Consider the following 26,268-nt stretch of genomic DNA (forward strand, 5'->3'; position numbering starts at 1 on the left):
AAAAAACACAATATGGTGGCTAAAATAACCCAATACGGAATAAAAGATGGTGAGCATATGCAGCCGATCCCTGCTACTCACAAGAGCCATTTGTAAAATACACTCGGCAGGAGGAATATCAGGAGTCCGTCTTCTTATACACCACTTGGCTAGTTACAGACCTCCTATTCAACTGAAGCAAGAGTGGAAGTTGTAAGGGCCCAAACCGCTCAACTGGCTGCAATCAGTTCCGTGCAGGCTCTGGATTATCCAGCCCACTGGGATATAGATGAAGTTTCAGCAAGGCTTTCACGTCAGTTTGAATCTCGCGGGTCGAGAGAATGTACCCACCAACTTTCAAATGTCCTTCAGTCTACGTGTTTCGCTAATTGCTTCCTCAGGACGTGTGATGACACTGTCATCTTTATTCCTGGAATTTAAGAGTAACCAGGACTGCCCTCAGAGAGTTCCATTGGAGAACCCTAAAGGCTCTCATTTGAATATTCCGTAACACAGACAGTCTCTTTAACAGTCCAATGTAATATATATATATATATATAAATATATTGCAATAATTACAAGTTCCCTATTGGGGTAACCATTATAGTGAACCTAATTTATACAAGCATAACAAACCTCATAAAGACATATAGAAAAACATCTAAAAAACATATTAAAAAAAACATAGTTCTCCATATATTTCAAACCTATTTCTGCTGGGAAGGAAAAAGAGAGCAAGTATTAAGATCAATGGTACTGGATAATTATAAATAGTACATTTAAAATTAAAATTTATAATTAAAAATTACAAATCCACTGTGCTGCTAAAACCATAACCATTGTGGATACCATAAAACTTCAAATGTGGAAGGTGTAATATAAAATAATAATACTCAAGGAAGGAAGATATTAATTTATTTTTATTTTATATTTATATAGCGATATAAAGGACAGACAGAAAAAAATAATAATAATGACTCACAAAAATGACACGACTCAAAATCATTTAAACCAAATTGAATCAAAATATTTAACTGAAAAATCCATTTAATTTCCATCTGCTTCCATGTCTTAATGAAATTTCCACCCCTCCAATCGTGCATAACCTTTTGGATACCTTGGAATTTTAAAACAGATTAATCTGCATTATGGATCTCCTTAAAATGTAAGGAGACCTGATGCTGTGTATACCCCCTGCTAATGTTATATATGTGCTCTCCTATTCTTGTTCACAAACGCCTTGTAGTGCGTCCCACATAACCTTCTGTAATGGTACTTTGTTCCAACTGAAATAATTCCTGTGGGTGGACATTTCCCCAGACTCATGTTTGGCCCTGATAAATGAGAAACCATATTTATTGAAAATTAGTACAAATTCCTTTAATCAAACACGTAAAATTTGTAAATAAATTGTCCTTTACATAGACATAGGAAGGGCTTAACAAACTAAACAATTTTTACAGTAAGCTCATATAATCCATGGAAAAACGAACTGGTATTATCCACAACAGCAGTTGGAATCCTTAAATAGAACACAAATCCTTATCCCACCCTGTCATGACACCCAAGGTTGTCATGACATCTGACATTCCCCTGTAGCCTTCAGTCTCCCTTGCAGGCTCCAGCCTCAGTTACTGTCTACACGTCACCCTTACTTCTCTATCTTGCTTCCTCGAGCTTCACTACTTCTACAATCTCCTTTTATTACCCTCTACTTCCACCTCAGCAACTTATCCTTTAGCCATTCCGACCTTTAACCACTACCCCTGCTCCATTTCTAGCTCTTTGTCTTTACGCAAGTAAAGCCCCACCATTTAATAATTCTTCATTTCTACTCATTACTTACATTTTCATTATAATTTATTTACCAAATATTTTATTTATTTGTATTCAAGGTTATTGAGAATAACACAAGCAAATACAGAACATGTATCAATGTAAGTGTAGTGAAGGTGAGGGAAAAGTACAGCACCTAAGAACGATGAGAACACTTACAACATACAATGAGTGTACACGCAAAATAAAATACATAGTTATTGAGAAGTAAAACAGATAATTGTCAGGTTGACCTATAAGCAGTACTAGATATCGTGGGCTGACAACTGATCACAGGTGGGATTGGGGTAGAGTACTTTACACTTTGCTCGTAGGCAGTCCCGAAAGTGCATAGTATTAGTAAGGTTGTTTACCAAATATTTTAAATTCCCTTATTCAAAAAATGGATTGACTTGCTATTTTTCTAAACACAGATCATTTTAACATTGTGGTATATGTTTTATATATATATATATATATATATATATATATATATATATATATATATGGTATACCTAAACCGTCTGTTAATCAACATATTTAAGACTATGAATTTTGCTTATCTGTATTATGGAATATCTAGTTGTTTATTAAGCCACTTAAGAAATGTTCACTCTTCTGTTTCTATATAGGTAACCATTGTCTGTTATTCTGTAATTAACAACTGAGGCCATGTCATTTATTGCAATTCAAAATGCATTAATTTAAATTAAATTAAAAATGAATAAATATGGTTATCAGGTTTTAGATTTTATCCCATTAAGTAGTGCTCTTTGTTACATCAAAGTGAAATATCTAAATATCAGTTTCAATGTGCAAAACATGTTAAATAGATAATATGTGCTTTTCTGTCTTTCTAAAGCCACCTTTTGATGGAGAAGATGAAGATGAATTATTTCAGTCTATCATGGAACAGACTGTATCTTATCCCAAATCTCTCTCAAGAGAAGCTGTCTCAATATGCAAAGGGGTAAAAATACTTTAATTGTTTACTATATTATATATCCATTTTAGTACTTTCTGAGTTACAATTCATGTAGCACCTTGACTATCAACTGCCTCCTTCAATTTTCATCCTTAGTTACTTACAAAACATCCACTGAAACGCCTTGGTTCCGGGTGTGATGGAGAGCGAGATATACGGGATCACGCATTTTTCCGTTGGATTGATTGGGAACGTTTAGAACGCCTGGAAATTCAGGCTCCTTTCAAGCCACGACCTGTGAGATTTTTTTCTATTTCTCCTTGGAAATCTGTAGAATTTTTTTTTTTTTTTTTAAATATTTTACTATAAATCTTTTTTATTTATATATGATATTTGCTTTAACATTCAGTGGGTGATTGGAAAGAAACCTATCTTGAAACAGTTTGATATCTTTATATTGCTCTTAGCTCTGCACTTTGATCCATCAGTTAACATAGTACTTTATATGTTGTAATAAGAAAACAATATTGTAGTTAATATAACTCTTTAAAAGTCTGCTTGCACTGCATGCCTAAGAGGCCTGTTCCCGATTGTCAGGTTTGAGAGAGGAGGGATGTCCAATAAAACTGAAAAAGCATTAGCTGTACTCCAGTACACACATTAGCACACAGCACAAACATATATATATATATATATATATAATTTAGATTAGTTAATCAATTCAAAAATAGGTATGGTTGTATTCATCAAAAAGTTATCATCACTGTATAGCATTTAAGAGCTATTGTGGGAGAGAGGTAACATTGAACCGACAAGTGATAACATGCACCGATGTGAAATAATACATTGGTTACACATTTAAAAAAAAAAATAAAAAAAAAATAAGGAATGTTAAATAGAAAAATATTTACCAATAAAATATACTAGTATCAGACCTACAAAATTGTATCAAATAATATTTACTTTGACTAAGTAAATGGTATATAAGACAATGATATATATTTAATTGGTTATATACTATGTGTGCAGGCTGCTGTACTCTCTAGCAAGCAATTAACAGATCAAAAGACAAGACATTCTAAATTAAACACAATTATGAAAGTTATACATTTTGAAGTGTGGCTAGGACTGCATACAACGTGATTTAATGGCAAGTGAGACTGCAGGTCCATATATCAATACCACGTCGTAGTGTTGGTACTTATCATATCCCTAGTAGAGACCACATTGTCTTTCTATTGCATAGCATGTAGATATATTACTAGTTTTAGGGACCTAAGGAGATTCTATTCAATAACTGGTACATTTGAGGATGGCTAAATATTGCTAAATCTGTGACAATCTTAAGCATTGTGACATTTTGTTATGCCAAATTTTCATTAACTTTTGTTTGGTAAACCTGTTTCAAGACCTGTTTTATTCCAATTAGACCCCAACAGAGTTGCTGGTTAGTTTCCAGAACACAACAGGCTTTGATATAACATTTGTATGGAACTCTACATGACTTCATGTTTGCAAGATACCTATTAAGCCTAATCTTCTGGTTGTATTAGTTCAAAATAGCAGCGATTAAGATATGTGGTTATCTTCAAAAACCACAAAGTCCATTTACAAGTACACACTTTTATTTTCTGAAATTATAAGATAAAACATTGTTTAACATAATTTAATATTTCTTCAGAATGTTTATTTTTACTTAAATTATTATTGTAACAAATAACACAAAAACATCTTTAAAAAAAAAAACTAACAAAAAACATATTTCTCAACCAAAACAATGTATTTTGTTTTTAACAGTGTGGAAAGAGTGGTGAAAATTTCGACAAGTTCTTCACCCGAGCTCCTCCAGTTCTTACACCTCCTGACCAAATGGTCTTAGCTGGAATTGACCAGAGTGAATTTGCTGGATTCACCTTCATTAATCCAGAGTTTATCCACACTAACCCACACAGTCCAGTGCCCATCTCCCTGGTGTGACCTCTCCATATGTGGTGGGAAACAAATATGAAAGTGGTTTTCTCCAGTCCCCCATCCTTTGGCCAGCATGGTATTCTCCTAAGTAATGGCTTTTTTGGCAAATCCTGCCCCATTCTCCCTCTTTTCCCCTACCTGCATCTTGGAAAAGCATTCAGTGTTGTAATGTGCTGTGTGAGGGGACCGGGATGCAAAAGTGAATCCATTCCTTCCGGGATCTGACACTGATCTGGCATTTCACTAAAATGAGACTTTGTGAAAAGCTGATGAAGTTTTACATTTTTGTGGTTCCCCTTTGGGTTGTTCAGTGTCTTGGGATAGTGCGATGAAGAGTTGAACCTTTGCTGTAATACCTGCAATGGGATTGAGATACACCTCAGATGGAATACTTATGTAGGAATCAGAGAGCTTGATGAAGAGCTGAATTTATTTTAGAGGTCTTGGACTGGAATATGAGCTGCAAACCTTGAAGTCATGTAGGAGTGTGGTATCTCGCTGCATGGTCACACTTGAAATAAACCACAGACTGACTTTCCGTTAGATAGACAATACGTTATATCCCCATTTAGTTTTACCAGTTATCACCCGGAATGGACAAAACACTGACTGCATCTTCCCCAAAAATTGCATCTAGCCTTGGCATGCATGACCTTTTAAAATCTTTGTAGGTGTACAATATATTTAGATGTTATCCTGTTCAAGTAACTCGAGATGTCACCTGGATGAAAGATCATACCTCAGTGATAAATGTTTAGTTATTCTGATCATCTGCTTATGTGCATGGGCTGGAAGATCATATACCATGTAAACATATTCGCTAGTTTGATCATTTTATCTAGGCTTTTCCGGACTTGATTCAGGAAAAGAGTGCATTGGAACAGAAAACAGAAAATCGGCCAGGGCTTCCATGGATGTATTTCTAAACATGGCGCCCCTTCCATGTATGCACATTAGGAATGCTAAACATTTAAATCAGAATGTAGTCTTCAGTACCAGGATGTGATATATTTATTAATTGATGGTACTGTTTAACCCCTTAAGGACAGATGACGGATATATTCTGTCATGATTCCCTTTTATTCCAGAAGTTGTGTCCTTAAGGGGTTAAAAATCCTGATATGCCATTTTAGAGGTATCCTGGAACTTGGCTCTTCCTCAAACAAGTCTATCCTGGTTTTGTGTTACATAATAAAGGCACCTCATACATTTGTGTAGAGAAAAGAAACAGCTGATACTTGTTGAGTAAACCAACTGATTAGTACGACAGTGGAGGATGCAAGAGAAATTATGCAGATTTTGGCATAGGGTATGGCTTGCACACATCTGCACAGCTGTAAATGTCACCATGTTATTTGCCAGTAAATGTTAGAATTATTTAATTTGAAGGACTAATCACCCACACTTTAACACGTTATTCCTTGTTATCTAGCATTTTCGTGATGCAGGAGCCTCTGGTACGTGTTGTCTATTGGTTCTGTAGTGTCATTAAGAGCTCTAGAGTGACCGATAAGGAGGTCCCAAACTTAGTAATAATTCACCAAGATCTAGCATTGTGTGCATTAAGGTAATTTGTATAAGATAGAAGATAGAAGGACAACTAATGTGGCAAAAGTGAAAATGCAAGAACAAGTTAGTCATTATGTAAGATCATTTTAATTAGGCACACTGATAACAGAAGCAAAGTGGAGTGTTGTCAAAATAAAAGACCATAAATATACAAGTCAGTTTATTATAGTACTTGTTAGTTGGCACATGAATACAGCAAATTACATTGAAATGATAAGGTCACTGTTCTTTTTCTGAGCTGTCTTCAACACAAGGCTGGTTTGTGACTCAATACTGTTTAACCCATTACTGAAACTCTGACAGTAATAAGGCTAAAAGCTGCTTTCTATAATTAGAAATGTGAACAAATAAGGTGCATGCTTTACATTGTTATTATTTAGATGATAATGTCATTTATATTATTTCTATATTATATATGTTATTCATAAAGATGTATGTTAATATGGGTCAACTGAAAGCATTTATTACTAAAGGAACAGTTAATATGGCCTGCCCTCTAACCATTAGTTTGAGTCATTCGGTACTGAAGTAGTTAAACCCTTCACTAGGAACAAAGATTATGCACAGTTATTTGTTTCCAATGTCTTGAACTGCAAAACAAACTTTTACCATAAATCTTACTTATGTTCTCCATCTTTCTACTGCTGGTACTAAATTGGCTGTTCAGTCTCTCTGCCTAGGTTGGGGTGTCTACAAATGCTGTTAAACATTTTCTCCTCCATCACTGCATGAATCATAAACTGCATCCAAAGGCGAAGCAGGAGCTTGAGATGGCCATGATCACACATTAGGACGTTACGTTACGTTTTTTTTCCTCTATTTTAAAAAGTTAAACAGTTTTAGCCACGCAGCTTTGTTTCTGTGTTTATTCATGTGTTTATTTGTCGTTTTGCTTATATAGAGTCATAATCTTTAAGAAATAATAATAACAATGATGCTTCAGCAAAAACACACCAAGATCAAAAGGACATAATGTATAGGGATCTCTAAATGTAACCAAAATGAACCAGTTGCTACCTTAATTAACTCTGCAAAAATTTAAGAACCAAATCACAAAAACATTAAGAAAGAAAGGGTACATAGTTGTTAATGTCTATACCAAACTACAAAAGTGTCCCTTGTATAAATAGTATACACTAAATACCTGATTGTCTCAGATATAATATTTATACAATGGACCGTTTTGTAGTTTGGTAGATTTAATAATGCAAATATGATATCCTATTCTACAGGAGCTGGGTAAGGCCATTACAAGAGATTTGTGCAAGTTACATTTACTACGTGATTCATAAAGTAATTGACATTATTGTGATATTACATTTTAATCTATGATTTTTTTACATGAGTTATTTGGTAATGTAATATGTGATACAAGACACATGTCTACATTTTGTCTTCCTTAACAGTACCCTTTGGTTTGGTTTCTAAAAATGCTTGCAGATTCAATTGAAATATACTTTTTGTCAAATTTAATGTATGCGACAAAAAAATAATTTTATGCGGATATGTCAGAACATATAGAAAGCAATGGGCACTGCATAATCCAAATATTTTATACTCCCAACATTTATGCAAAAAAACAAACTAATTAATAATTTAAATTTCAGCAATTTTTGATAATTTAAGTGTCCTTGAGCTACAAATTCTAAATCAAATTACTGTTTATTTTGGCATTGTTATATGTGTATTGCTTATGTCTATTCATTTAAGTTAAACATTTTTTTACTTAGAATGTTACAAATGCTTGTTTTATTTTTTAATAAAATAATGTTTTAATAATTCAATAGTGAAAGGAGTTAAGAAAATAAAAAAACTACAATTTATATAGAAAAAAAAGTTATACAGTAGTAACATAAATGTATACTTGTAGATTACTTTTTTTTATAGTTCTGGACCACTCAAAAATATTATCAGACTTCAAGGCAATACTCCAAGCACCATAAACAATACAGTCCACTACAGTGATTATGGTACCAGTTGTACCTGGTGCTGTTCTATGGTAATGTGTCACACTACATTTGGCCTTTTTGCTTTGAACAAAGCAATGTCATGCAGGAATGTGCTCAGGGTCTGAGAGTATCATCTGAGCTCTAAATTGGTGATTTTGATTTCACCCACATGGCGATTTATCCAAATTCCGCAACTCAGAATCGCCATATGGCTAAATCATGAATGGAATGGGTCATGGATGAGGCACATTGTTTGTTTTGTGATCTGGAGTTCTATATGTGACGCTAGAAAAAGGGGAGGGAATGGAGAAGAGGCCATTTTTTTTTATTTTTTTTTTAGTACATTTACGCACCAATTCATTTTTTTTTTTTTAGTACATATACGCACCAATTCAGTTCATCCAAATAATATATCTTAAAACTATTACTTTGAAAAAACGCCTGAACCGAAATGAAGCATGAACAAAATGATGTATTACTGAACCAATTTTTGAAAAAAAAAACATGTTTACTGGAAAAATTGATCGGGCAAACCAATTTTTTTTGCCATTCTCAAGTCTACTGAGCTCTCTCAGGCACCCAGAACAGTCCTGCATTAGCTGTTCTTTGCTCCACAGAAACCTCTGGTTTCTCTTGCTGGATGAGACTGGATTTGACATGAGCATGTGAAGGGACCCAAGTAAGTTGCCAGAATGTGCCAAAACCATGAGATTGTACCAGGGCATTTCTGACTACAGGCTGTAGTGGGTGTGATGCCTTGAGTATTCCTTTAATAAAAGTTGCTCAAAGACTGAAGATATGTAAGTAACTCTTAGTCTTTGGAAGATATTTGCAGTCAGCAGTCTTTGAGTTTCCTGTAATCTGTAAAGTTATAGTGCAGTTACTAAATCTTAAACAAGGAAAGAGAAATAGAATGCAGACATAAGATAGGATTCAGTACTAAGAAACACGAGCAAGGACACAAAAGGTATATGATCTATTTAAAACACAGAGCTAAGAGCTATGCTGCGGAGACGATTCATGCAAATATATCTGAGTAAAATAGTATTTAGGATAGTATCTTCCATGTCTTATTGTCAGGAAAGGGATTATTTGGCCTACTATACACATTGAAGGGCATGAGTTTTGCTTAGCTTACAGTATTTTTTTTTTTTTGCATGGATCTCTAATATGAAACATCTTTAATTATTATGATGATCGTTATGATTCATCAAATCATTTTAATAGACATCTGTGCATGCTTAATTGACCATGTAGAAGATAATGCCTTTAAATGTGTTGTACCAGTGATATTAGAAATTAAGAGTATTATTGCGCATTTATTTAATTTATTAGCTGGTTTTAAACTACCTATCTCATCATTACCGTTAAGCAGCAACGATCTGAACATTTTAGCAAAAGCCAAGTTCAGCGGTTAACCCTGAAACCATGAAACCATTCTCCACCCTATTTAAGTTATATAACTTGCAAAGGGACACTCCAGACATGAGCAAACACTCAATTTAGAGAATTGCATAAAAAACAGTACTCAACATTCCCTCTATGCTTTACTGCAGCCTACCATTTATTTTTCCTTGCCCCCATTTTTTATTCCCAATACGATAGATATCCTCTAACCATCTTCTCTTCAAATAAGACTCTATCCATAGATCAGTTGTAATATCTGACCCCTTCTTTCATCCTTTGCCCCTTAGTTAATATACATTTTATCTGTTATTATGCTCTCTCTCACTAAGTAATATTTCCTCTTTTTCTATCTGTTCCCCAGATTTTTTAAGCAAGAATAAAAATATGTTTTATTCCTTCAGTTAATTCCAGAGTAACTGTTAGGTGACTGGAGGAAATTAATGTTGACCTTCCATGGTCAATTTTTGTATGTAAGTATTTATACTTGTATTTAGGATTTGCAGGTCACTTGTCAACTCCCTGTAACACACTTTTTAGTTCATGGATATCAAAACATGATTACTTTGGTTTAAAAATTGCAAGTCTGAAGTCAATTCACCATGATACACAGTTTAGTGAATAGACATCTTTTCTATTCTGCTTTGAGGATAATCAGTGTATTGAATACCATATATCAGAATTGGAGGACATATGAACGAAGCTGCAGTTCTTTTATAATATAGTCCAATTGTATTTTAACTCTCTCAAATTCACTTGCTATCATAAATTATGTTTTCTCAGTATTAAGACAATATTGCACTATTCATCTTTTTTAATATTTCTCAGTATTCTTCTCATCTCAATTTGTAAGCATTCATTTATTTTTTTTGCGTATATGTCTGTCCACTCTATTGCATTATTTTTTGATCATTTGTTCATATTACTAATGTTGTTCTATTACAGCAATCGATTTTTACCATCTAATTTAAATTTGTTTTACAATTCTTCATTTTTAACCCTTTAGTCTTACAAGTTGTCTAAAATAAAACAAATATTTTTTCAGTTGGACACCCTATTCCAGGAATGGTCAAATTATGGATCTCCAGGTCATAAGCTTAACTAGTCAGGTGGCCATATAATGTTATATAGCAAAATGATGGATATAATCTAACCCTTGAGGATCTTCTGAGTTCTGGGCATTGTTCTTCCATTTGATTTTCCAAGGTTGAGTACACTGCAAACCTTACAATCGGAGAGTTAATAGTCAATGCGATTGATTGTGTTGTCAAAATATAGCTTTAGGTTTGTAAATTCCTCTGGAGAAGTGTAAAACCTTTGCACTTTTCCAAAAACCTTTCTTATTGTTTACATCATTGTATAGTAAAAGGAAAATGTCAGGATAGTTTGGAGGTGACAGAAAACCCTGTTTTTGGCAAAAAGAGTATGCCTGTTTTTTCATACTATAGAAAGCAATAAAGTAATTAAAAATGCATTGTTTCATTGTTCTTTTATCAAATGTTTCATTTTATTACAGTAGATTGCGTTCAACTGCACCATAGCTGTCGTAGCTATTTAAACAGCGGGCTTCACTGTTCAATACTGAACACTAGTTGGACAGCATAGAAAAAGTACTTTGAAGCACAATGTAAAATTCATAGAATAGAAAAAGCAATGGGGAATGATATTTATTAAATGGACTTAGCAACATATGAATGGAAATTGGATACATCTACATCAAAAATCCCATTCCTGCCCTAGACATTAGTAGGGCTGGCATATCTCCACACCTCTTGCCAATGTTTTCCAGCCAGCCAGCTACTACTTTTTAAAATGCCTGCACCTACAGGGAGTGCAGAATTATTAGGCAAGTTGTATTTTTGAGGATTAATTTTATTATTGAACAACAACCATGTTCTCAATGAACCCAAAAAACTCATTAATATCAAAGCTGAATATTTTTGGAAGTAGTTTTTAGTTTGTTTTTAGTTATAGCTATTTTAGGGGGATATCTGTGTGTGCAGGTGACTATTACTGTGCATAATTATTAGGCAACTTAACAAAAAACAAATATATACCCATTTCAATTATTTATTTTTACCAGTGAAACCAATATAACATCTCAACATTCACAAATATACATTTATGACATTCAAAAACATAACAAAAACAAATCAGTGACCAATATAGCCACCTTTCTTTGCAAGGACACTCAAAAGCCTGCCATCCATGGATTCTGTCAGTGTTTTGATCTGTTCACCATCAACATTGCATGCAGTAGCAACCACAGCCTCCCAGACACTGTTCAGAGAGGTGTACTGTTTTCCCTCCTTGTAAATCTCACATTTGATGATGGACCACAGGTTCTCAATGGGGTTCAGATCAGGTGAACAAGGAGGCCATGTCATTAGATTTTCTTCTTTTATACCCTTTCTTGCCAGCCACGTTGTGGAGTACTTGGACGCGTGTGATGGAGCATTGTCCTGCATAAAAATCATGTTTTTCTTGAAGGATGCAGACTTCTTCCTGTACCACTGCTTGAAGAAGGTGTCTTCCAGAAACTGGCAGTAGGACTGGGAGTTGAGCTTGACTCCATCCTCAACCCGAAAAGGCCCCACAAGCTCATCTTTCATGATACCAGCCCAAACCAGTACTCCACCTCCACCTTGCTGGCGTCTGAGTCGGACTGGAGCTCTCTGCCCTTTACCAATCCAGCCACGGGCCCATCCATCTGGCCCATCAAGACTCACTCTCATTTCATCAGTCCATAAAACCTTAGAAAAATCAGTCTTGAGATATTTCTTGGCCCAGTCTTGACGTTTCAGCTTGTGTGTTTTGTTCAGTGGTGGTCGTCTTTCAGCCTTTCTTACCTTGGCCATGTCTCTGAGTATTGCACACCTTGTGCTTTTGGGCACTCCAGTGATGTTGCAGCTCTGAAATATGGCCAAACTGGTGGCAAGTGGCATCTTGGCAGCTGCACGCTTGACTTTTCTCAGTTCATGGGCAGTTATTTTGCGCCTTGGTTTCTCCACACGCTTCTTGCGACCCTGTTGACTATTTTGAATGAAACGCTTGATTGTTCGATGATCACGCTTCAGAAGCTTTGCAATTTTAAGAGTGCTGCATCCCTCTGCAAGATATCTCACTATTTTTGACTTTTCTGAGCCTGTCAAGTCCTTCTTTTGACCCATTTTGCCAAAGGAAAGGAAGTTGCCTAATAATTATGCACACCTGATATAGGGTGTTGATGTCATTAGACCACACCCCTTCTCATTACAGAGATGCACATCACCTAATATGCTTAATTGGTAGTAGGCTTTCGAGCCTATACAGCTTGGAGTAAGACAATATGCATAAAGAGGATGATGTGGTCAAAATACTCATTTGCCTAATAATTCTGCACTCCCTGTACGTTTAGCAAATAGTGGTTATTTAGCAAGAAGACATAGGAAATGCCATGTTGTGCTTCGCAAAACACATATTAAAACACTACAATGTATGAGTCCAATGGTTCACACATAAACCAGTGGTACATATAACAGAGCTCAACACAAGTTCAAATAATGATAGCCTCTAGTAATGGGATAAACATAGTCTGCATCAGCCAGAGAGTGCACTCAGATCAGTGGACTACCAGGATTTAATTAATTATTTATTTGTTTATTTATTACTGGCATTTATAAAGTGGCAGGAAAAGGCAGGAATTTTAAATAACTATTTCTCCTCCATATATATTAAGGAAGAACCCATGGCAATAGATGATCAAATAATTGCTGCAAAACATTTGCAGAATAATTGTGTTTGGTTAACTCAAGACAAGGTGCTGCAGAAAATAAAGAAAGTTAATATAATCAAAGCTCCAGGGCCTGACGGTATTCTTCCACGATTATTTAAGGAACTAAGTGTAGAAATAAGTGAACCTCTGTTTTTAATCTTTCAAGATTCTTTTCTTTCAGGAAGTGTTCCGGAGGATTGGAGGAAGGCAGATGTGGTTACTATATTCAAAAAGAGTTCAAAATCCTTGTCTGGAAATTATAGACCTGTGAGCTTAACTTCTGTGGCTGGTAAAATATTTGAAAGGTTATTAAGGGATAATATTCAAGAATTCCTTGAGAAGAATATAGTTATTAGCACAAATCAGCACGGTTTTATGAAGCACAGGCCATGTCAAACTAACTTGATTGTGTTATACGAAGAAGTAAGCAGAAGTATAGATCAGGGTGTTGCAGTGGATGTGATCTATTTGGATTTTGCCAAGGCATTTGATACAGTTCCACACAATAGATTAGTGTGCAAACTCAAGGAAATCGATCTAGATGAACATGCTTGTTCTTGGGTAGAACTTTGGCTTAAAAATAGAGTCATTAATGGTAAATTTTCAAGCTGGACAGAGGTGGCAAGTGGTATCTCTCAGGGTTCTGTTCTGGTACACCTTCTATTTAACATCTTTATAAATGATCTTGAAAAAAGCATTGAAAGTCACGTTTCAGTGTTTGCAGATGACACAAAACTCTTTAAAATAATACAATGCGAGCAAGATATTACTTTGCTCCAGTGGGATTTAGATGGACTGGGGGACTGAACACTCAAATGGCAGATGAAATTTAATGTTGAAAAATGCAAAGTTATGCACTTCGGCGTAAAGAATGCACAAGCAATGTATACCCTTAATGGAAGCGAATTAGGGATAACAACACACGAAAAGGACTTGGGGATTGTTATAAACAACAAACTATGCAACAATGTGCAATGTCAATCAGCAGTGGCTTAGGCCAGTAAGGTATTGTCATGCATGAAAAAGGGCATTCATTCTTGGGATGAGAATATAATTTTGCCTCTTTATAAATCACTGGTAAGACCACATATTTAATAGGCTGTGCAATTTTGGGCACCTGTTCTAAAGAAGGATAGTATGACACTAGAAAAAGTGCAGAGGCGGGCTACAAAATTAATAAAAGGAATGGAGTATATCAGGTATGAAGAAAGGTTAACAAATGTAAACCTCTTTAGTTTAGAAAAACATCTCCTGAGAGGAGATATGATAACATTATACAAGTACATTTGGGGCCAATTCAAACCATTGTGTGGAAATCTGTTCACAAACCGGACTTTACATAGGACACGAAGACTGGAAGAAAGAAGATTTCGTCTAAGGCAAAGGAAAGTTTTTTTTTTTTACTCTAAGAACCATAAGGATGTGGAATTATCTGCCTTAAGAAGTGGTTTTATCAGAGTCATTACAGATGTTCAAACAGCAACTGGATCCATACTTGCAAAAACAGAATATTCAAGGATATAATTTTTCAATATAGGGTAATAGCTGCTTGATCCAAGGATAAATTTGACCCATTCTGGGTCATGTAACTATGTAACATATTCCACAGTGCTGTACAAGTGAAAAAACAAAATAAACAGACCGGTAAAAGAAGGTAGAAGGCCCGGCCCATGAGCTTACAATCTAACGGTGAAATAGGGAAATGAGACAAAAGATAGCAGAGGAATTTGTAGGTGATGGCAGAGAGAATTTATAGTGTGACTGCAGTGATTGATACATGTTAAGGAATGAGGAGGTGATTGACTGTGGTTCCAAACAGCTGGAGGAGCATGCTATATAGTTAGAAGGAACCAGGGCGGGAGGGAGGAGCAACGGCAGGGTGAGTAGAGCTGAGTGGAAATTAAGTTTCTTAGTTGCAAGGGTGGAAGTTAAATTGGGCCATTAGGAAGAGAGATACACAGTTATTTAAAGGAATTTACAGCTAGGAGTGGCAAACATGGGTTGGGTTGGGGTGGGGACAGGGGGAGGAGTGGATGCACCCACTCCCTTGGCCAAAGTAAACAACATATATATTTTTAAAATAATTATTTAATTTTATTATTCATATAATTTATTTTATTAATGTTTTGGAGCACCACACTATACCTCGGGCACACTTACAACAGCCCTGTACAAACATAAGCACACTATATATACACACTTACAAAGTAGCTCCTATACACATGTGCATGCACACTGAAGCCCCTGTACACACACATGCACACTACAGCCCCTAAATGCACACTACAGTCCCTAGATACACACTCTCTTCAGTGCCTATATACACACTATATACCCTATAGACAAATACATACACTACACATGCTAGACACACACCCACTATCTCTCTACACCCTCTAAACATACACACACATAAACAAACACACACTTTACAGCCTGTCAACGCACACATGCACAAACGCACATTTTACAGCCTGTGGACACAAATACACATTACTGTCCCTGGCCAAACATTGTACACCAACAACAGACCCCTTCACATACTACATGACAAACAGCTGCCTCTACACAATTCCACAAATAGTTTTCAGACACATTCAACACCACAGAAAGCCTATCTCAACCCATTGAGAGACATAGTATGCTCCTGTGTATATTTATGCATATGTGTTATAATAATTTTAGTATATATTAGTTACATAGTTATCTATAGTTAGGTTCGGAAATATTTGCACACTGACACACTTTTCATAATTTTGGATATGTACGCCATCACAATGGATTTTATATAAAACAATTTCAATTGAAATGCAATTGAACTGCAGACTTTCAGCTTTAATTCAAGGTGTTGTACAAAAATACCATATGAAACATTAAGGAATTGCAGCCGTTTTCATACACCGTCACCTTATTTCAGGGGCTCAAATGTGATTGGATAAATTAACACAATCATACTTTGTACATATGAGAATATTGTTTTTAGAACAATCCACATTTTTAAAAGAGCAATTTTATAAATGTTATCAAAAAGGATACGATAAAGAGCAAGGAGAAAAACAGTTCAAAGAGGTTCAAGAGAAACAAAGAAAATACTTACTGACATCAGGGAGAACAAATTCCTTTTATTTGTGATTTTAACTCTCAAAGCTATATTAAAAAAAAAAAAAAAAACTTAATAGACACTGGCATATGTTAAAGCAAGAGGAAGAATGTCAGGAGATAGACTAAGATTATCTGTAGAGGAGCTAATAATTTTAGAAGCTGTATCCCAAGAGTTGAAAGAAAGGACAAAGATAGTTTTGAGAATGATCTTAGAGGCTTCTTTAACTGTGGAAGTTGTAAAACCTTGTAAATCAACTAGAATAAAAAAAAAAAACATACATTCACCACGAACATTATACAAAAAGAATACAAGGTGAAAGATTTTATTACGTGTAATTCCCATAATTCCCGTAATGTAGTTTATCTTTTAACATGTGGGTGTGGACTACAATATATAGGGAGAACTACAAGACACCTAAAGTTACGAATTGGAGAGCATATACAAAATAAGAAATTTAGAAACATACAAAATAGTCTTAAGCCACTCCGTCCCCACACATTTTAATGAAGTACATGATGGAGATTGTAGTTGTTTGCACATTATGGGAATCCAACAGATTAGGAGACCTTGGAGGAGGGAAGAGGGGGGTGTGACCGACCATTTGAAGATTCTGAATAAAACAGAAATGAAGTGGATCTTCGATATGGAAACCTTCTCTCCAAATGGTCTAAACATAGATTTTGATATTTATAATCATATGTGATTTTTTTTTTTTTTTTTTTTTTTTTACGATTATTATGAATTAATAATTTCCAGACAATATTTTTAGTGGTTAATAGGTACATTACACTGAAGGTTTAATCAGATCTTCTTATAAGTAAAATATCTTAAGGGTAGTGCTTTTTCACCATTGTTTTTACAATATTTTACAGGTACATTTATATATACCAAGCATCTCAATGTATCTTCTATTTTTTTTTTCTTTTTTGCTTTCTCTTCTATTATGATCTATGGACATTTGCCCTTAACCCCTTAAGGACACCGCCTCAAAAGCTTGTCTTGCACTTAAGGACACAAGAAATTTTCCCATTTTTTGCTGTTTGCGTTCAACTGCAATTTGCATTTTACTATTTTATTGCACCGATACATATTATATACTGTTTTTTAAAGGACAAAAAGGGCTTTAAATTGATGTAACACATACATATATAAATGCTTATTTATTATAAAAGAATACAAAAAATTCCAAAAAATGTTAAAATATTGTTTTTTTTCTTCAGTTTTTGCAATAATAATGTGTGCATAATTTGTGCAGGTTAAGGAAAGTAATTAAAAATAAATTAATTTAGTTGTTCTGATTTACAGAATATATAATGTGTCTGGGATTTTCAGGTTTTTTTTTGGTAGTTACAGCTCACAAAACACAAGGAGTAAAATAAACTTTTAATGTGGAGCGATTTTAGAATTTGGTATGTTTGTCTTGTAAGCTTAATAGCTATAAAAGAAAACAAAATTGGCACACAAAAGTATATATTTATATAAAGCAGACATCACAGGCTATTTAACTAACATTATTTTGACACTTTTAACGTAGCCATTTCACGGCTAATCCCTGCTAAATATTGGACTAAAATTTTGTTTTTTTTTGTTTTTTGACACACAAAATTATAACGAACTTCTCATGTGTATTTCGTAAAGTTAGTGTGTGCTATTCCTGTACAAATAATTTTGTGTTCAGCTACATTTGCTGAGTACAACGATACCCCTATTGTATGTCTTTGGCACTATATCGTGTAGCTACAGCGCCAACAGTAGACTTTTGAGAGACAGATTTGATGGGTCTATGTTTCAATTTGGGCCACTATAGCAGTTTGGCTGTTGGAAAACCCCCCCACAAAGGCCTACCATTTGTAAAAGTAGACACTCCAGGGTATCTCATATGGTGCATATTGTACCTTAACATGCCCCCATTTTTTCACCAATGTATGTCAAAGTTTGTGGTAAAAAATAATTTGGGGCATTTTTTACATCCGCATTACTTTTTTGCTAGGCATTGTGTATATTTGACATGTGCCACCATGATCAAAGCCCCAATATTATGCTCAGCTAAGTCTTCTGAGTAAAATTACACCCCCATTGTATGTCTTTGGCAGTATTTCGTGAAGCTACAGTGCCATATAGGAGACCTGTCCATTTTGGTAATTACAGTAGAATTTTGAGAGACAGATTTGATGGGTCTATGTTTCAATTTGGGCCACTATAGCAGTTTGGCTGTTGGAAAACCCCCCCACAAAGGCCTACCATTTGTAAAAGTAGACACTCCAGGGTATCTCATATGGTGCATATTGTGCCTTAACATGTCCCCATTTTTTCACCAATGTATGTCAAAGTTTGTGGTAAAAAATTATTTGGGGCATTTTTTACATCCGCATTACTTTTTTGCTAGGCATTGTGTATATTTGACATGTGCCACCATGATCAAAGCCCCAATATTATGCTCAACTAAGTCTTCTGAGTAAAATTACACCCCCATTGTATGTCTTTGGCAGTATTTCGTGAAGCTACAGTGCCATATAGGAGACCTGTCCATTTTGGTAATTACAGTAGAATTTTGAGAGACAGATTTGATGGGTCTATGTTTCAATTTGGGCCACTATAGCAGTTTGGCTGTTGGAAAACCCCCCACAAAGGCCTACCATTTGTAAAAGTAGACACTCCAGGGTATCTCATATGGTGCATATTGTGCCTTAACATGTCCCCATTTTTTCACCAATGTATGTCAAAGTTTGTGGTAAAAAATAATTTGGGGCATTTTTTACATCCGCATTACTTTTTTGCTAGGCATTGTGTATATTTGACATGTGCCACCATGATCAAAGCCCCAATATTATGCTCAACTAAGTCTTCTGAGTAAAATGACACCCCCATTGTATGTCTTTGGCACTATTTCGTGAAGCTACAGCGCCATATAGGAGACCTGTCCATTTCGGTATTTACAGTAGAATTTTGAGAGACGGATTTGATGGGCCTATGTTTCAATTTGGGCCACTATAGCAGTTTGACGGTTCGAAAAAAAACCCACAAAAGCCTATCATTTGTAAAAGTAGACACTAGAGGGTATTTCAAATGGCATATTTTAAACCCTAGCGTAGGATCATTTTTTTTGCTAGTTTGTCCCAAGTCTAGTAGCAATTAGCATTTTTTCTGCCTTTTTGACACACACTTGGAGATGTTACTGTATATTTTGCAATCCTTGTGTATGCTACGGCAATATAACACCTATTATGTTGCTTAGCTATGTCGTCTTAGTACAACAATACCCCCATGTGTACATTTTTCAGGAATATGTGGATGTTGAAGGGGCACATTGGAGACTAAGCCATATCAGTTTTTTTCAAACTTTGACGCTGGGTCCATGTGCAATTTTAGAGCATCTTAGCAGGCTGATAATTCAAACCACCCCACAAAGGCCTACCATTTTTAAAAGAAGTTATTAATCACCATATTAACCTGCATCAAACTCTGGGGCACTGCCTGTCTGCTGATAGAATTCATAACTTCCTAAGCATTTTTTACTTTTTACACAAGAACTTTAACTAAATAATGTTATAAAATATATTTTTTTTCTATACATATACAATGTGCAACTTATTCTCCCTGGGTGTGAAAAACGTTAAAACAGTTGCCAATACAAAGGCCGGGCTGAGAGGGGCAATCAGGGCAATAAAAGCTGGTTTCCGTCCTTACGCCCCTCTGGTAGCACAACCTGCACCTTTTCTGGGGTGTCTTCTTTTTGGGGGTTGGTGGTATCTGGAAACAGAAGTGACCTGTCTCAACCCTTCTGTTGCTAGGCCCAGCTGATGGTTCCCCACTGTGGCACTCAGTGAGCAGCTCAGAAATAAGCTGAAACTGGAAATCCAGAAATGTGGATTTAAGGTCAGCATTTGCCTTTTTGTACAGAATAAAGGCATTGTGAGTCACCATTTGCATAAGGTAAATGCCAAGCTTTTTGTACCATGCCCTGGTCTTCCTCAGCATTAAATAGGGTTGCAGCAGTTGGTCGGACAGGTCAACTCCCCCCATGTGCTTGTTATACTGCCTAATGCAGACTGGCACCCGTCTAATTTCTTGTCTGCCACGAACTGCGACTCTTCGAGTGTGCTCCGTATGCATAGATGTTAGAATGAACACCTCCTTCTTATCTTTGAATTTGAGAGCCAGCAGTTCGTCCTGGCAGAGAGCAGCCGTTTCCCCCCTCTTGAGCTTTTTTTGTGCCAGGGCTTTTGGAAAACCGACACGTGTCTTTCGGATAGTGCCACAGGCCACAGTTTCAAAGCAATAAAGCATCCTAAGAAGAGGGATGCTATTATAGTAATTGTCTATAAATAAATGATACCCCTTATTTAGCAATGGGTTAATTAAATCCCATACGATTTTTCTACTCGTCCCAATGATATCCGGGCAACCTGGGGGATCCAAGTGGCTGTCTTTACCTTCGTAAACATAACCACTGGCACTTTCACAAAGTTTATACAACTTTATCCCATACCGGGATCTTTTGGCCGGGATATATTGTTTAAACCCCAGTCTGCCCTTGTATTTCATTAGAGACTCATCTACACAAATATTTTTTTGTGGGGTGTACATTGAGCCAAACTGTCTGTTGAAGTGGGAAATAAGGGGGCGAATCTTATAGAGATTATCGTATTGAGGATTATCTCTTGGGGGGCACTTCGAATTGTCGCTGAAGTGTAGAAAGCGAAGCATTGCTTCATATCTGTAAATAGGGGTGCTGCATACAGGATTTTTGGACCAGCACATCCTGATGCTGTTTTTTTTAATAATGCCCATTAGCATTGTTAGTGCCCACATTTTTTTTTAATTCTGGCACACTGGTGGGGTACCAACTCCCTTGCCTGGCGATGAGACTCTGATCATTAAGTGTCAGGTACTGCACAGCATAAAGGTTGGTCTGGGTGACTATATCCCCTAAAATATCATCCCCCAAGAATAGCTGCATGAAATCCAGTGCACTGTAGTTAGTGACATCCAACTGAATTCCAGGACTGCCAGTAAACAGTGGGAATCATTTAGGGGTCATGAGCCGCTTACAACAGAGGGCCCTGCAGTATCTGGCACAGTCTCATCACCACTCTCAGAGGCAGTGTCTGTGGCGTCAGAGTCGGCTGCTAGTATATCATAAGCCTCCTCAGCAATGTACCTTCTAGACATTATGAAGGTGTAACTTAAACAAACTTTTTTTTAAATGTTTTTTTTTTTAACTTTTTGTTTTTCAATCCTTTTTTTCTTTTTTTATCCTTTTTTCTTTTTTTTAAACTTTTAAAAACTTTTCAGAACTTTTCTAAACTTTTCATCTCTAACTAGCCTAACACTCAATTTCCCAAATTCCCACTTAAGTCCAACCACTCCAGCTAACTAAGGAATTAACGTTAAATTAATTAAATAACAAATGAAATCAAATTAACCCCTAAGGGTTAAAAAAAAATCAAAATTATCCCTTGAGGGGACAAAAAAAATTAGATCAAAGTTAAATACTGTGATCAGTATACTGATCACTGCAGGCAGTGATCAAAAGGGCAGGGAAAGGGTTAAAACTGTTTTAAAAGTATTAAAATGACTTTTAAAACACAGATACACTTTATACTAAAATGGCACACAATGTTGCAGCACCGATCCGTCTCTCTCCACTTCTCAAACCACACAGAGGTGGAGGGAGTTGGATCAGGAATCCCAGCAGCACTGTGATTGCTGTGACTTGCTGTCACAGCGATCACATGTTCTGGGACAGCTCTATTGGCGGTTGCTGGTCTGCCTCTGACATCGAGGCACCCAGCAACAGTGTTAACCCCACGATCGCCGTGATTGCGGCGATCTGGCATTAACGTTAGTAAATGACGGATATTTTCCGTCAATAGTCCTTAACACACGGAGGGTTTGGAGTTATAAATGCTCATGTTGAACTCCAATGAGACCATATGTTACGCCCCTTGTGATGGGCAGGACAAATTACGTAATTAGTCGGTTTCGACAGAGAGACGTCACAGGAAGTGATGCGACGGATAATCTTGGAAGATGCCGATCAAAGAAAACACTTCACAGGAAGTGACGTGACAGACGTGGAAACCTCGATACCGAAGAGGGGACAGTCCATACTCATGTTACCGGCTACACCATATTGGGAGGAGCCGATATGTGTCCAAAACCAGATACATCGCCATATTGGGGATGGCATATGTTGCATCCCGTTCGGACCATATTTAGGTATGGGAGGGTCCTTGTTTAATTGCTTCCATGTGTGTGGCATGTTTTTTAATTGTGTACAAAGGTATATAAATGAATGTATTGTAGATATATTCATCTGAGGAAGATCCAATTTGTATCGAAATGCATTGTACTTTTGAAAAGAGACTGGTTGGCACGCCAGTAACTTTTAATGTAAGAATTTTTATTATATTTGTAATAAATGTTATCAACTTTATCTTAACTGGTGTTGCCTTTCCTTATACCTTCCCTTCTGAGGATCAAGACTATCCCCATTTGGATTGAGATTCACCTATCACACTTTCAAGCTAATATACCTGACCCAGTTATCCTAACAGGCTCATAAATATGTGAGTGGGACTTTATGAGAATACAAATTGGATGTGAATTTTATGAATTACTGTGTTGCCCTATGAGAGTCTCTTTCTTTTTATTTTTTATATGTACAAGAAAATCATTGGAAGAATTATTCTAGGGTATTTTCATTTATTTACTATTCTCCTCTACTGAATTGATATACATCACTAGTGTGGGGTTATTAGAATTTGTGCACACATTTTATTATCTTTTGCTCTGATCACTTTACCCTGTGTTTGTTGTGTCTATACCTGGTGGAATTGTTGTGATTAGTTCCACAAGTGATCATTAGCTGTATGCTCTAAGCACCACTATATAGTGCACTATTATTGTATTTCTACAATCATACATTTAAACGGTAACTTTTAACACTTTGTCGAGAATCCTTTGCAGGCAATGACTGCTTGAAGTCTGGAATGCATTGACATCACCAAACGCCTGATTTCCTCCTTTGTCATGTTTGCCAGGTCTTTACTGCAGCTGTCTTCAGTTGTTGTTTGTTCGTGGGTCTATCTTCCTTAAAGGAACACTATAATGTCAGGAATACAAACATATATTCATTTAAACAGCTTGAATGTGGAGAACCTTGTGGATTCTTGTGACACCTTCCAGTATGCAATTGGAAATGTGTCAAGAATCTCTCCTAGTCTCGGCTAGTAGATGCGTACATTCGGAGCATTTTTTTTTAATGTTCCATCAAAAGTCTTGCAGAGGCTATTGGTTTGGTGATTGTGAAGCAGGGACTGCGAGGTTGCTGTATAGGTGGTCCTGGGTTAGATAGCGCTGGTCAAGGGAAAGGTCGGATTGGGGTTGGAACGTTGGTCGGCGGGCATCCTGGAACTCATATGCCTGCCATGCTGCTTCAGTTAGAGTAGCTAGGTTTACGATCCAATACCCATTCTTGAATTTCTGGGGCCAGTCCATTGTAAAATTGCTCCAGAAGGATTCATTGTAGCAGATCCTTTATGCTTTTTGCTTGGTACGCATCCTAAGGCAGTTCGTTGCATTAGGCAGGCCCATTCGGCATGAGAGTCTTGTTTGTTCTTTTTCAAACCCCGAAACCGCTGTTGATAGGCTTTGGAGGTGATGGCATATTGGGTCAATATGACTTCCTTTACCCGGACATAGTATCGAATGTCCTCGTTCACTACTGCCCCATATGCCTCTGCTGCTCTGCCGGAAAGCTTACCGGCCAAAAGTGGAACCCAATCCACAGGTTTAACCCCTTAAGGACACAACTTCTGGAATAAAAAGGAATCATGACAGAATATTTCCATCATGTGTCCTTAAGGGGTTAATGTTGTGTAAAGTACATTGCCTTTCAAAGTCTTGGAGGAAGCCATCAATGTCCTCTTCACCTTGCACACATTTTTGAAAAGCTCCAGAGCGGGTGAAGTTCCCAGAAGATCATTCCATGAACAGATGTTCGGTAAACCGGATGAGTCTCTCTATCCAGTCTAGCCATGAGTCATGCATTTACCTCGGACAAGATCCGCGCCATAGTCTATTTCGGAGCGGCTCCCACAATAGAAATCCAGTCACGTTTCACCTCCCTATGCAAATCCGTTTCATCTGCCAAAGACAGAGATGAAGCGCTGCTGGACCGAGCTCTCAATAAGAGTAGCTACTTTTCTCACCGGTGAGCTTCCTTCCGCTGTGAGGCTTGCATCCCACCGCAGCCACCACTTGTAGCCGAGCTCCAATACCCTGACTGGGTATCTCTGCTGTTTCCTCCCTGTTGCTAGAAGAAGCACTGGTCAGTGATTATAACTCTACCCCCGAGTAACCAGAAGACACATAGTTCTGGGAGTACAACTGTTTTTATTGAGCGGAATACAGCCTTTTATGCACAGGCACCTAGCGTTGGGTATCCATTCAATACACTGTAGTGTCATCTGTGTCTGGAAGATAATTGAGTTGCCGGTCACTAAACTGATTATCTCCCGGATACAGAAGACTCAACACAAAACACCACAAAAAACTAAGAAAACCACACAAGAACCCCACATAGCATTTATCCTTGGATAGCTCTTCTAATTGTTTTGCTGCTAAACTGCTAAATAGTAAATTTTGGGCATTCTCTTCATATCTGAGAGTCAAATAGAAGCGTCAAATAGTGCGCTTACAGCGCAATTGTAAACATTCTTATTTTCTGGGTGCTAATCTGCTAAATAGTACATTAGTGGGGTGCACTTCATATCCGAGAGTCAAATATTGCGCTCACAGTGCAGTTGTAAACATTCTAATTGTTTTGCTGCTAAACTGCTAAAAAGTACATTTTGGGCGTGCTCTTCATATCTGAGAGTCAAATAGAAGTGTCTAATAGTGCGCTTATAGCGCAGTTGTAAAAATGCTAATTGCTTTGCTGCTAAACTGCTAAATAGTACATTTTGGGTGTGCTCTTCATATCTGAGAGTCAAATAGAAGTGTCAAATAGTGTGCTTGCAGCGCAGTTTTAAACATTCTAATTGTTTTGCTGTTAATCTGTTAAATAGTACATTTTGTGCATTCTCTTCATATCTAAGAGTCAAATAGTGTACTGCTTACAGCACAGTTGTAAAGATTCTAATTATTTTGCCCCTAAACTGCTAAATAGTACATTTTGGGCGTGCTCTTCATATCTGAGAATCAAATAGACGCGTCAAATAGTGCGCTTACAGCGCAATTGTAAGCATTCTTATTTTCTGGGTGCTAATCTGCTAAATAGTACATTAGTGGGGTGCACTTCATATCCGAGAGTCAAATATTGTGCTTACAGCGCAGTTGTAAACATTCTAATTGTTGTGCTGCTAAACTGCTAAATAGTACATTTTGGGCGTGCTCTTCATATCTGAGAGTCAAATAGAAGCGTCAAATAGTGCGCTTACAGCGCAGTTGTAAAAATTCTAATTGCTTTGCTGCTAAACTGCTAAATAGTACATTTTGGGCGTGCTCTTCATATCTGAGAGTCAAATAGAAGCGTCAAATAGTGCGCTTGCAGCGCAGTTGTAAACATTCTAATTGTTTTGCTGCTAATCTGCTAAATAGTACATTTTGGGCGTGCTCTTCATATCTGAGAGTCAAATAGAAGCGTCAAATACTGTGGTTATATCGCACTTTCAAAAATAAAAATTTTGGGGGGTTGCTAAATAGTACATTTGCGGCCTGGGGTGCATTTCTTGCAGTCCAAGAAGCTAAAAAAAATAAATAAAAAAATTGTTGACTATTGGCGGTTACATTG

General features: G+C 36.6%; 1 protein-coding gene across 1 annotated transcript in view; it reads left to right on the top strand.

Annotated features, from left to right (window-relative positions):
• The window catches only part of PRKCG (protein kinase C gamma), a 447,474-nt gene extending 439,585 nt beyond the window's left edge, over window positions 1-7,889 (top strand). Inside the window, exons 16-19 of the mRNA XM_063436266.1 lie at window positions 2,657-2,764; window positions 2,876-3,016; window positions 4,517-5,719; window positions 5,795-7,889. Of these exons, the coding sequence (XP_063292336.1) occupies window positions 2,657-2,764; window positions 2,876-3,016; window positions 4,517-4,696 (429 nt within the window). The 3' untranslated portion in view covers window positions 4,697-5,719; window positions 5,795-7,889. The remainder of the gene's footprint in view (window positions 1-2,656; window positions 2,765-2,875; window positions 3,017-4,516; window positions 5,720-5,794) is intronic.
• Window positions 7,890-26,268: the final 18,379 nt, after the last annotated feature.

Source organism: Pelobates fuscus, chromosome 11 (assembly GCF_036172605.1).
Source record: "Pelobates fuscus isolate aPelFus1 chromosome 11, aPelFus1.pri, whole genome shotgun sequence".
NCBI classification, from domain to species: domain Eukaryota; kingdom Metazoa; phylum Chordata; class Amphibia; order Anura; family Pelobatidae; genus Pelobates; species Pelobates fuscus.